Below are 13,556 nucleotides of genomic sequence, written 5' to 3'. Positions count from 1 at the left end.
AATCAAAACCCACTAATTATGGGGTTTTTAAAGCCTTCACTATAAGGAAGAGGAAACCTGTTGGCCGGGTGGTGAGGGGGAAACACGCCGCCGCCGGAGCACGCTGCGCCAGGAGGGGCGCGCAGAGCGCAAGGGCGGCACCGATTCCCGCCGCTGCCGCCTCACCCGCCCGGCCCCGGCGCCGCCTGCGCGGCTCGCCGCGGCCAGCCGCTGCCTGTGCGGCGGCTCCCTGCAGGGGGCGCTGTGCGACCCGGCCCGCCGGCGGCGGCGCTCTCTTGGCTGGGGCGGGGGGCGGGCCGTATGGCGGCGCTGCTCCGCCTGGGTCGCGCTGCACGCCTGCTGTCGGCTGCCGCCGCCGCTACGGCCCGGGCCCGAGCCCCAGCCCCAGCCCCGCGGCCGCCTCCGCGCCTCGCTTCATCTTCCTCCTTCTCCTCCTCCTCGTCGTCTTCTTCTTCGCCGCCGCCGCCCGCCATGCAGGCCTTCCAGTACCCCGAGGTGTACCGCGACGAGACCGCCGTGAGTACGGCCCTCGCTGGGGCAGCCCGCCGGCGTGTGGCGGCTGCCGGGCCCGGCCGCGAGGGCAGCCTCTCTCGCCAGGCCCCTCGGTGCTGCGGGGCCCGCGGGTCGCCTCGAGGGGGTTAGCGGCTTCTCAGCTTCAAGGGCTTTGTTCGGCTTCGGCCGTTAAAAGTCCAACGTGCTCTGTTTGAAGGGTCTCGGGTTTTAACGTCTGTGGGCCGTGGCGGCTGCTGAGGGCTTGTTACAAGCAGAATTTGTGGCCGTTGTGCCGGTGCCTGCGGGCACATCCCGCGTGTGCGGGGCCAACGCCGCCGCCAAGGGCGCGCTGCTGCCCGGCTGAGACGGGGGGTGGCCGGGGGGAGCCGCTCTCAGGGCCGTGCCGAGTCGGGAGTGCAAATCCCGGAGCTTGTAGTACCGCTGCGTGTTTCTGGGAAATCCAGGCCTCCACCTGGGCTGGAGCAGCATGCAGAGGAACAAGTGGTCTATTTTTATATGATGGCACATCTGCAAGATAGTCTGTCTGCTTGTGTTCCAGCCGTAACTTGATACGCAAGGATCGCTGTGTAAGTCTGGCTAAAATGGGTTCAGTTTTCTTCTCCTTCTGCAAAGGACTGTGCTTTAGGCACCAGCCCAGGAATTATTTACAAAACTAGCATCGCTTTTAAACCAACATGTTTGCCGACATGAGCCAACACTGGAAAAACTTAAATATTTACTTTCATAGTTGAGTGAAAGGCTGAACTGTGCAACTTCTAACAGCAGGTATCTAGTCTTATTTTGTATACAGGAGGGAGGAAGTAAACAGATAAATTCAGCCACGTGGGTTGGTCTTTTGTGTTGGTTTTTTTTTTTTAATTTATATATGTACTGTACTCACGTGTTTGTGAGCAGCAATAGTAGGGAGGGCTAAACCAGAGACAGTTAGTTGCATAAGCAGACCTACACTTGGGAGCAAGATGTTGCATTTCTCTTCCTTTGCTTCTTAGCACTCCACGCTTTTGTCAAATTCCAAATACCCTTTATTTTGATGATTATCGTTCCTTGATGAATAGAGTTTGCTTGTGTGCATGTCTTTTTTAAAGTATTGTCTTTTATAAATTCAGGTGTTGGATTACCATGGGTGTAAAATAAGCGACCCATACTGCTGGCTTGAAGATCCCGATAGTGAACAGACAAAGGTAATCTTTCTTTGTATGGGTACGGCTGGTTTGATATAGTTCTCTTTTATAGGCTAGGTGCATGGGTACTCTGTTTTTGAAGGACCTGCCAATACTTTTTGAAAACTTAGATAGTGAATGTAGATTGTAGTTCATGTGGTATCTTATGGTGCTAACAGCAATGCCATTGTTTTGTACCTTTGTGTTAATGGAGGAAGGCTGGAACACTTGGTATAACCTAGATCACAGAATTTGGAAAACTAAGGCCCTGTTTATCTTGCACCCATTTTTCTTAGACAATTTGAATGCTCAAGGTCGTGTTGTCAAGCTGAAGCGAAACACTCTGATTTTAGAGCGCTTTATCCACTGTCCTAAGTACATCAAAAATTGCCATAATAAAATAGTTAAGAAAGGGTAGAAAGAAAACTCCTTGGGCTTACTTTCTTCATACAGTGACAAAGTGTATGAATACTTTTTTTTTTGACCCCTTTTTTTAAAAAAAAAAAAAAAATTTCTTCCTGAAGTTATGCTTGTTAGTGGCTTTTATTACAGATTGCAGATGTTGCGGTGTTTTCAGTGTGCAGTCTGGTATAGCTAGACCATGCTGCTGGAACTGGTCTTTTGCTGAGAAAGAATCCTGAAAAATAATAAAGTATGACTGTGAGCCAGTTCCTCTTATATTCATGGCATAGGGAGTTGCAGAGGTGATGGCCAGAAAGTGGTAGGTGGCAGTGTGGAGGGGGTTTCCTCTGTAATGCCTTATAACTGTAGTTCCAGATCTAAAACACTGGCGTCTATCTAGGATACATGATTGTGTCAGAAAGATGATGGAGGGCAGAATCTCCATTTAAAAATATCCTGCAGGGTGTCTTTCCATTAGTGAGATTCCTTCTAGGTTCTCTCATGTATGTGCTTACATAATACGTCTTGATGAGCTAGAAGATGGTCGAATAGAACTTACGGTAACTGTCAAGAGCAAGATAAAATGTGTACAGTTGGGTTCCCATTCCCTGCTTACAAATCTATCAGCATATATAAAGACTCATGTGGATTAAAAAGGTTCTTTTGGGATCAGGTTTTAGTGGAAAAACTCTGCCATGGACGTTAACATTGAAAATTAGGTATTTGGTAAGTTGAGAGTGTTTTGATTTTTTGATTCTGGCATCCTTAAGAAACGGTACACATAGGATAGTGTTGTGCCAAATTCCTAGGAATATATGTGTGGGGAGGTATAGTTATGTCTTTCTTTTATAGAGGCCTTACAAATACCTGTAAAGTGGTTTTCAGGATCCTATGGAAGAGTTGGGATTGAGAAAATGCCAAGATCTGACTTTTTGTGTCCCTGTGTTCAATAGTGTCACCACATACTGTGAACAGGTTGGGTGAGAACAGTTGGAGGAGGGTGAATCTCATTCTCCAGAGGTGGTTGTTTGTATAGGAGGCAAAACAAGGAATGTGGGATTATAACATCCTCATAAAAATGCAGCAGCCCAGACACAAGATGTCGAATTGGTGGAATGAAAATATTGTTAAATCTTACTTGCCTACACTCTAAAAAACACATGCTTTGGCAGAATTTTGCAATGCAGCAGTAGTATGATGCAAAAAGTGGAGAGAGTTCCTGTGTGTATAACTATGTGAGTATGTAATCTTTTTCCGAAGTTCCAGGAGTTACTGAACAAAGGGAATTAAAGTATTTTGCTGTTCTACCTCTTTCATAGAAGAGGTCAGAAAAAAATAATCCTGAAATGCTAAACTTGTTTCATCTGCTTTATCACTCACTTCTTTGTGCTCAGCAGCAGAGCACATGCTGATGCTACTCTTTCTTGCTAGCTTTTCTTAATAGTTTTATCTCCAATTTCTTGAGATCGTTTCCAGGACTTCTGCAGAATAGCCATTCTGCACCTACCAGATCAAAGAATAACCAGACACTGGTATAGAGGCAATTGAATGACTGTGCAGGCTTCAGAGAGAATTTGGAGCACGATTTGTAGACTTTTCAAGCCTTTAAGTCACTGACCTTGAGACCTGTATCCTTCCCATTCTTCCTCCAAGTTGCTCGCTCTCTTTATGCACTCCTTAATATCCCAAACCTCCATTTGTTTTGGGGAAAAGTAAAAATATCCTGTGTATACCTCCAACAATAGGCTACCTTTAATTTTCTACATATTAAGTACAGAACTAGTAGAAAAATTCCTTGGGCATCCATGCTCATCTGTAGTGAAAGAGCCCCTATTCGGTTCCTGTTTACAACAGGCTTGCTTGATTTGAGTACGTGTAACAGTGAAAAGTTTGGTTTATGCCAAGAGTGAAGACTGAACATCATTCATTTATTAAGTTAAGAATCTTTTCTTACACGCAAACAGTCAAAATTATTTGGTGTGTGCTGTTGAATAGATACACAAATATTTTGGAGTTCTACTTTTCTAGACTTAGCAGAAATAGTCATGTCAAGCATTGGTGTGGTCATAGAAAATAAATAGGTAGGCCTCACTTTGTTTCTGTGTTTATGTGAGTCAGTGAAACATCAAGTTTACTATTTCTTGAAGCATAGAGAAAGAAGCACAGGCAAGTGAGATTGGTTTTAACTCTGGAATTTTCATGGTAATTTCACCTGATGTCCACTGTAGGGTTAACAGGACTGGGACTGAAAGAAATTATCCACAACAGCTATGAGTATAAAGAATCATACTCATTTTTCCTGTCGCTAGTCCAAATAATCATGGTATCTGCTAGTTAGCAGCTAAAAACAGTGAAGATAGAAGGGTGGGATTTTTTGTAATTGGTTTAATTGGGTATTTTTGCAGTGAGAGTAGAGTGCAGATGTACCTGATCCACTGTAGTTTGCAGTTTTCCATTAAGTCAGGTGGTTCTGTGGTTTCTCTCTGCCCTCCCTCCTCCTTCTTCCATTGACCTGAATGTTTCTGTCTCTCCCTTGCATGGGTATAACCATAACAAGGTGGTGTTCTGGAGGGGAAGCCTTTGGTGGATTAGTTTTCAGTTGGCACACATGCTTAATCTAGGTCACCCCAAGACCACATGATAGTTGGATCTAAGATGGTTCAAGAATGGGATCTTTCCTTTTCTAGCAGCCCACAGCCTACTTTTAATTAGGTGAAAGTCAAGTAGGTCTAGAAGCTTTTCAGCTAGGTCTCCAAAATGATCTTATTCCATATGCAGTGTATATATCTGCTATAAAAAGGAGGTTATTGAAATCTGTGGGTGGCTAAGCAGGACTGTTTTCTGTCAGATGCACAGTCTTAGAGCTGATTAAGCCAATCATCAAGCTACATCCTCAATCTCTTCTGGAAAAGATGTTGTTCAAGAAGTATGTGCTTCCATGTTCATGATCTATGCTTTACTATATCACCTTTTTCCCTGTGTGTGCTTGGTTGGAGTAGTTGCGTGCACCTATAAGCAAACAAAACTCCCTTCTCCAGATAAGTAAATAAAAACTGAGCCCCTGGTCAGATGAGGAAGTTCCTACCTCACTTTGGAGAGAGGACGTGCGGAAGCTGGATTCATGCTCTGCTACTGTTTGGCCGTTGACCTTTAAAGACAGACTGAGCATCCCCGGCATACCTGAAATGTTGTGCTACGATGGTAAAATAGTTCTGGTGATGAGATAGGCCACAACTGCAAAACCACACTTTTACTGTTGTCTTGGGTTTGGCTTGGTTGGACTTTTCAACTTCTTGGTTTGTTTTTACACTTTGTGGGAAATAAGCTCTTTTTTTAGACTACAGCAAAGTCTTTTGCTACCGTAAGTATGTCAGTCATACAGTACCTTAACTCACTCACGGTGTAGGCAGTAATGCATAGCTTGTTTCAGGCATGAGGGATGGGCAAGGGATGAAAGAGCAGGGATCATGCAGCATACACAGTTGAGTTGTGGTATTATGAACAGGTGTCTGTTTGGATTAAGACTAGAACTGAAACTCTCAAAACTACAATTAAATGGATTTGTAGTTATAATTAACCAGTGTTTCATTCACGTTTTGATAAGTTTCCCTTTGCACTTTGAATTTTTCTTTGCTAAATACTAAAGTAAATGCTAAGAGGCAAGCCACAAGAAATCTGCTTAGTTTTATTTTGTAATACTTAAAAAAAGGTATCTGCCCTCTTGTAGGAGTTGCACTGGACTGCCTTTTACTGAGAAGATATATATGAAGATTTTGGGGGTAACTATTAAACAAACTGTAAATACTTTACAGATTAATAACAAAGACTGGTAATGTTAAAACAATTTCTATCCTAAGACTTCTTAGGAAGTATACTGTGAGTGGAAATCATTATCTTGTTGAGAGAGTAGCTTAGTGGCATGTAGAAAGCTGATAGGTTGTAACAAAGCACGGTGAAAAATTGTATGGCATGTGTTTTTTAGATGAAATTTAGTTATACTTTTTTAAAAAGTAACAGTTGGCCTGCTCAAGTAATGGCCAAACACTTCAGCCTGGAGTAGAACATCTCTACTCTTAGTACAACACTTTAGAAACTCTTTTGCTTTTCAAATTACCCTATTTTCTGAGACATCCATAAGCATATACTTTCTTGGACCCTTATTCTGTCCTTTCTTCTGCTAGCAATTTCTGTCCTGGTTCAAGGCTTATGATAGATTTTCAGATGCGGATTTCTACAGATAAAATAGGAATCTTTCTCTATAGGCTCATGAAGATGGACAGAGAGTTACTGTTAGCACTGTAGCCTGGGTGGCATCTGTTTAGCCCAGCATGGTGGATGGAGTTGTTTACTGTGAGAGTTTCTGCTGACAACATCTGTTCCTGTACTTTACCTAGAGCAATATTTCAATTATGTTTCTTGAACGTGAGTGCAACCTTGTGCTCAAAAGCGTAAGAATAGAGAGTTTCCAAACTGGACTGGATTCTCCTTGGTGGAACTCTTTCAAAAACCTGTAACTCCTACCTCCTCTTTTACATAGCAATGGCATTCCCTTTTACAAATAGTCTTGGAAGTCTTCGGTGCGTACTAAGTGGAAACAGGAAAAAATATGTTAAGTCCTTGTAAAAGCAAAATTCCTAGTGATTCGGTTGTGAGTGCAATAGTATGTACGCATGCTCTTGTGCAACGAATGCTTGTAAAGAAAAGTGTGTCTCTTCTTTGAATACCAGTAATGAAAGCAGACGGGGTAAGATATGATTGTGCAGTTAAAATGAGTACCACACAGTTCCAGTATAGCCTTGCAGCAATGTTACCATTTTGATTGCGTTATTGATAGATGAAACAAAGATGTGTGCCAGTTTTCTGTCCACTAAATGCAACTGAAAAGTGCTTTTGCCCATCCTGTACAATGGATGGTTTTCTACATGTTTTTATAAGACATCTTTTCTTTGAAAATGTCACAGCACTTGGAGTAGTTAGTTTATTTGTGTAGCATGTGCTGTCTAGATTTTTGTGTATGCAGTCTTTGAAATACATGTGTTTCCACTTAGAGAAAACAAATTCAGGTACACATAATTCTTGGGTAGATTTGATCAGATGGTGCGGCGGGGGATGGGAACTGTTACAGTGGTACTACATGGAGGCTACCACTGGGATGTGCTGTGCTGCCATGCTGGGTGTTAAAGCTGTCTATGCCAGTAAGATCCTCAAAGGGAGAACAGAAGCAAAAATTGGCTTTCCCTTAGTGATGTATTCACCTCTTTCCTTCCTTTTTCTCAGGGGATCATTTCCTGACTCGATTCTCGCTGATGCATAGAGTCTAATTTTGAGTAAAGGTCCAGAAGTCAGCATTGTTAGCCTTCTGTATCTGTTCCTTTTCAATGCTGTAGTGCTTGCTTTCTTGTGTCATTCTTGAGTGGTGACTTGCGTGTAAGCAGCCCACGTGTTTTTAAACTAGTACGTTTCAGCATTTAGCCAAGTGCTCTTAGGGCATTACTAATTCTGCACTCAGATGTTTAAAGCTTATCAGTTTCTGTATGCTTTGTTAGACATGAACAAATACGTCTGAAGTGGAGACTGACCATAATTAATGCACTTTCTCCTTTACCTTTTGGCCTGACAAGTCTCTGAAAACACAGCTTGTCATGTAATGCAGCTCTTGGCTGTGTACTGCTATGGCAGTGAGGCAAATGGGAGGGAGAATGTCTCTGCTTGCCCTATGTGCTTACTTTTCACCATGTGAAATGTCTGTAAAATGCTACTGAAAGAGTTTCATGTTCTATTCTTTCCTTTTTTTCACCTGAATAATTAATAAATGAGTAAACATTGAGAGCAATTGGTAAATGTATGCCAGGTACTCTGTACAGCAGCTGGCTTTTCTGAAGAACTGTGAAACACGAGTTGTGGAATGTGGATTGTAGCCCTGTGGGCTATGCCTGTAGCTCCTGTGGGCTATGCCCTGCAGTGAAGTGTAGCTCATATGTTATCACACATTGATCTGCTTGCTGTGTGACAGGTTCAGGACAGGTAGAAACAATAGCTTCTTTCAAAGGAACTGGGGAAGAGACCTGTGTAAGCAAGAGACGAGTGGACATCTGGAGGCTCAGGCTGGAGGCAAGAGGCTGAGGTCCAAGTGTCATACTGCAGCCATCATTGTGACATCTGGCTGTCAATTACAGACATTCACAGTGTCCTGTCCTTCCTACTCCATGTTAGAGACAGAAAAGCCTGCATGTCTGCTTCTTAGCAGCTGTGGTTCACCTTAAGACACTTAGGTATTAATTTTGTGTTAATGTACTGTGCTTATAAGTAGGGGTGGTGAAACACCAACAGCGCACCAGTTTTTCTATGCATGCCGCGGGAGTGGCAGCCTCTAACAAACAGCTTGAGTGGTAATGGTTTTGGCCATTGTCGTTAAGTGGTTGTGACTGGGAGGTGGAGTTTTTTGAAGAAACCACACTGCTCAAAGTTCTCTTCTCAGAGATTAGGTATTCTTGTATTCTTGCCTTTTGTAACTAAGAACTGATCTTTGGACAGTACTGTAGTCTTTCCAAGAAATAGTGGCTGGGACTAATACTGTGTGTTATGTGAATAGGGTGAACAGATGGTGCATGTGACATTTTGTATCATCTTCCAGCCCTTCACAGCTCCTGAAATGATAGTTCTGTCTGTGGGCAAAAGGGTCTCTGCTCTTTATCCATTTCCTAATTTATTTATCTCAGAGTACTGGAGTATCATCTATTTGTGGTGAAGTAAGGGAAGATGGTGTTTCCTAGGTATATACTGTAAGTTAGCTTTTCCGTGCCATTTAGGCAAATATAAGGAGGGTTTTTAAAAGCACAAGGTTTGGGTGTGTTTTTTTAAAATGGGAATGGCAGGCATCTGGCTTGTCTTTGGCTGAACCACTGGTTACCCCAGTGCATGCCCTGGAGAGACATTGTTCAAGATATAAGATCAGTCTTACTACAGTATTGTGGCATAATGCAAATAAGTATGTGAGACTCTTCAGGTGTGACTCTACACAACCTATATGGGGGGAAAGATGTCTGTGATGCGTTGCTTCAGAAAATAGTGTTTTCCGTAGGAAATACGCATTTCTGCTTGAGTTAATGTATTTTGGGGGGGGAATTGTTTTCTTTCAGGCATTTGTGGAGGCTCAGAACAAGCTTACAGTACCCTTTCTCGAGCAGTGTCCTGTCAGAGGACTGTTCAAAGAACGAATGACTGAACTCTACGATTATCCTAAGTACAGTTGCCACTTCAAGAAAGGAAAAAGGTATGTGAGGAATGTCTTTGTAGGTGGTGATGAATGTGAAGCAAGTCAAAAGCAACTACTAGTTAGGAAAACAAATTATAAAATATATTTGTATTTATTCCTTTATAATTGGGAAGTAGGAAAAGTAAGCCAATGTTAATACATATGGTTGCATGATGCAGAGCACAAGGGGCTTGACTGTCTCCAATTCTCAGTCATATTATCTTCTTGTGCTTTTGTCATCTTTTCTTTTTATAGGAAGAACTGTGAGTTTCTGAAAACTCAGACAACTTTGTAGACTAACTGTTGTAAAAGTAAATCTTTGAGGAGTTCCTTTCAGGGTTGGTCACTGTCAGTATAGTTAAAGGCCTGAAAACATCCTGCAAACAGCACAAGTCTGTAATGCACATGTTCTAAATATTTACTAAAATACTGCTCTTATGTTGGACATACTTTGAGAGCTGGAAGGATTTTTGTTTAGTCATAGCCAGTGAAAAGCAATGGGAATTCCCTTGTGAAGAATGGCTCCTGTATCTGCAGGGGATAGGGGAAGAATCATTTGGAGGACTTAAGGCAACTGATGCAAAAAGATCTGTCTTCTAAGAAACAAAGAAATCCTCCTATATTCCAATACCTAGTCTACTTATATCCCTGTTTTAATTCTGTGGCTATGTAAAGAGATGGTGCTTCTGTGGCTTACCTAAGGTCTGGAGACTGCAGCTGCTACTTAGTTTTACGCGACCCGTTTCAGAAACACTAGCAATTTCCTAGAGAAAGGGAGTAAAAGGATGAAACTGCTGATTAACTTAGTAACATCTAAAGATTGTTTTAGCAGTTGAAACAGAGGTAGTGCAAACAACCAGCCATTCTTAATCATGGGAAACAAATAGTCTTTTTCAGTATTTTCAATTTGTTTGATCCTTGTTGAGTGAGCACCCAGATATGCCAGGTATGTTTTCACTGTCATCCACAGGAAAGAGCAGAAGATGTCTCATTGCCTTAAGATTTCTGCCAGGTATTGAGGGAGATCTGCTACTCTTTAGTTATCTGTCCTATGCTGTGAGGAGAGTGTGGATACTTGTTACTAAGGGAGGGAAAGTCTGTACTGTGTGGGGTTTTTTAAAGTATATTGTGGGGAGTTAACCCAAGCTAATGGTGATTTAAGTTGTCACTGATGTGGCACAGCATGTCAATGTATAGAGGTGTGAGGTTTAAACCCAGAAGCAGTGGAGCTGTTTAGGGCAGTGTTGCATTCGGGGAAGTAAGCCTTGTTGAGCAAGTCAGGCAAAGCTTATTAGTTTGTATGTGATGCTTATGCAGATGTAGCTATGCTGAATGTGATTCTGGAGCAGGCCTGGTCAGTGACTGCTCTGGATTCTGTGACGGATTCTCCCTGTGCAGTGCAAACATGCCTGGATGTGGTTATCTTCAATGCTGATAAGGCTTGATGTTGCCGAAGGGCTCATGGCAGTGATGAATATAGTCTTCACTAGAGATAAAAAGTCTTAATTTGATGCAGCTGACTGTCCTCCAGGAAGAACATTTATGCCAAGAGCTTCATGTGCTTTAATTTATGACACTTTGATTTTAATAGATGTCTCTTTAGTTTTTCTGAGTGTTACTCTCTTTCTTGGCACGTGCTGAACTTAAATCACAGTGGTTTAAAAATCATACCAAAAAACATTTATTATGGCATTTGAGGGGATCAAGTTAAGTAACACTTAGTAAGGGGTGGGGGGAGGAACTATTCTATTTGAAGAGCTATCTAAACTTCCCATGATGCTTAGAAATTCTTAAATTTAATTACTCAAGTTTTCTGTCAAAGAATAGCTGCTAAAGGACAGTGTCTGAAGAGCTATTCTGTAGAATCTGCAGCAAGGAAGAGTGCCCAGGGAGGTGCTGTGCCTGTCACATTGTTTGACCTTTGCTTCCCAGCTTATTACCCAGCCTTGCAGAGGTGAAATTGGCTAGAAAATGCATGGTTAAATTATGGAAAATTATGTATCTCTTTCTTCTGTTCCTTTGAATCTTTCGATTTTTGTCACTCACTGAACCGTTATTGTTAGTATTTGAATGTATTACTTGTTCAGACTGTTAGCTAGGCCTTTGTGAGTATAGTTCCCCCTTCTGGGTTTACCAGGTTCCCATGCTTGTATCCAAGTACTGGATAGTCTTAGGGAATGTGTGAATTTATGTTTAGGTTTGAACATTACCCCATAAATTCCCCTGGTACCCCAGGTGAAGCTGCTATTTGATTTCTTAAGTCACAAGTTTGTGTAGTAAAACTCAGAAGTCCTATGAAGGAAGAAAAGTGTAGTACCTATGAATTGCATAGAATGCCATTACTAATTTCTTTGCGCTCTGTAATGTCTTCTGATGTGAAGAGTATCCCTCACTAAAGAGAATTCTGTAATTCTCTATTCCTACAACTTTTTCAAAACACACAGAGTTTTACGGACATTGGGAAATACAGATGAAAAAATTTCAGTTCTGTTTCATTTGAACATCTGTCTGCTACCTGACACAGACTGAAAGCAGCTATATGAATGACAAAGCTTAGAACATAGGGGATGGGAACTTGTGCCAATACTAGTAACAGAGAAGACGCTAAGGCTGACAGAGCTGTTTAACATAGACAGTTATGTAGAGTTTGTAGTATACTTAGCTTTGTTTGAAACGCACTGTGGCAAATTCAGCTTTATTTTTAAAAGATGTTTTGGATGCATCCTACAGTCTCCTCTATACAATCTGTATCACATTGGGATGAGATTCCTCTCATTTTGAGAGGCCTAGAAATTGGTGTCTGGGCTTCTCTGTACTAAGGGGGAGAGAAAGGCACCTACAAAGGATGGTTAAATCCCTGATGGCCACAGGGGAAGCTGTGATTCCTGCTCTACTGTGAAGCTTGTGTTTCCCTTGTATATTTATCTGTCTTTTATTCAATTCCTGACAATCTCATACATTTTTATTCCTTGCCTAACTGAAAATCTGAGTTCTTCCTACTTATTTTTCCCTCTTGTGTTCTTTTAGGTATTTTCACTTCTACAATACAGGACTGCAGAACCAGCGAGTTTTATATGTACAAGACTCCTTGGATGCTGATGCCAAAGTTTTTCTTGATCCAAATAAGCTTTCTGATGATGGCACTGTGGCTTTACAAGGTTAGTGAGACAGCAGTTCCTGCTGAATAAGTCTGCATCTTCAGCAGAAGTTGGAAATGGTTTCCAGCTCTTCACCTATACAAGTATGGCTAGAGCAGCTTGTTTTAATCAAAGTAGACACAATAGCCATACGTGGATTTGTATAGTGTTTCAGAAGAACACCTCTAAATCTACATTGTATTCACAATTAACTTGGTTCAGTTTCTCAACGTCTTTTTTCACAACTCTGTAACAGGTTTCCACTGAAATATGAACAGATCGTGAGGCTGTCCATGGCAAGGAAGAAATGTTTATGTATTTATATTGACTAATTCTCTTAATTATATTTTGTATCTTTAACACAAGCCAGCAAGTTGAAGTAAGAGACTGTGAAGGAACGAAGCATTAACTTTTATGAGAATCACAAAATTACTTGTGTTCACTAGGGCTTTAACTTGTGTTAGCTGTCTGTTTCCCCACTCCCTGTTGGCTTATTGTAGAAGCAAGACTCTTGGACCTAGAAGTCCTTTAAGTCTGTTCAAGACCAGTTGATAAAAACAGAGGACAGGATTAGTGGCCGCTTCTTTAAGCGTGACCTAGTTGAAAAGAATCAATATGGCTTTTTTTAGTGAGAAGTCCTGCCTTAAACTGTGGACATAAGGAATTGGGTTCATATAATCTTTCTGTATTTCTAAAAAGCTTATGACAAAGTCTCTTTCCAAATGCACTTAGAGAAACAACAGCCATAGAACAAGAGGGGAGACTCCTGGTGTTGATAAGTAATTGATGTAAAGGCAGGGACAGGAATAACTGATTGGTTGTCAGTGGAAATCACCAGTAGAGTTCTGTGAGGGATTATGCTAGGACTTGCACTGTTCAGTATGTTCATATATATTAGAAAAAGGAGTGAGCGGTGAGATGGCAGAGTTTGGCGCTGATACAGAGTTATCCCAGGTAAAGGCTGAAGAATGACTGTGAAGAGCTGCAGGAAGACCTTAGCGATAGTGAGTAGGCAATAAATTAACAGGTAAAAGTCTCTGTGCAGATAAATTAAGTGATGCACAGGGGTCAAACAATCCTAACCTCATT

General features: G+C 41.8%; 1 protein-coding gene across 1 annotated transcript in view; it reads left to right on the top strand.

Annotated features, from left to right (window-relative positions):
- The first annotated feature begins 279 nt into the window (after window positions 1-279).
- PREP (prolyl endopeptidase) overlaps window positions 280-13,556 on the top strand; it is a 110,555-nt gene continuing 97,278 nt past the window's right edge. Inside the window, exons 1-4 of the mRNA XM_072855588.1 lie at window positions 280-516; window positions 1,620-1,694; window positions 9,215-9,348; window positions 12,358-12,488. Of these exons, the coding sequence (XP_072711689.1) occupies window positions 301-516; window positions 1,620-1,694; window positions 9,215-9,348; window positions 12,358-12,488 (556 nt within the window). The 5' untranslated portion in view covers window positions 280-300. The remainder of the gene's footprint in view (window positions 517-1,619; window positions 1,695-9,214; window positions 9,349-12,357; window positions 12,489-13,556) is intronic.

This window comes from Ciconia boyciana, chromosome 3, assembly GCF_034638445.1.
Source record: "Ciconia boyciana chromosome 3, ASM3463844v1, whole genome shotgun sequence".
NCBI classification, from domain to species: domain Eukaryota; kingdom Metazoa; phylum Chordata; class Aves; order Ciconiiformes; family Ciconiidae; genus Ciconia; species Ciconia boyciana.
Note: the sequence above shows the minus strand (reverse complement) of the source record. Positions and strands in the feature narration are given on the sequence as shown.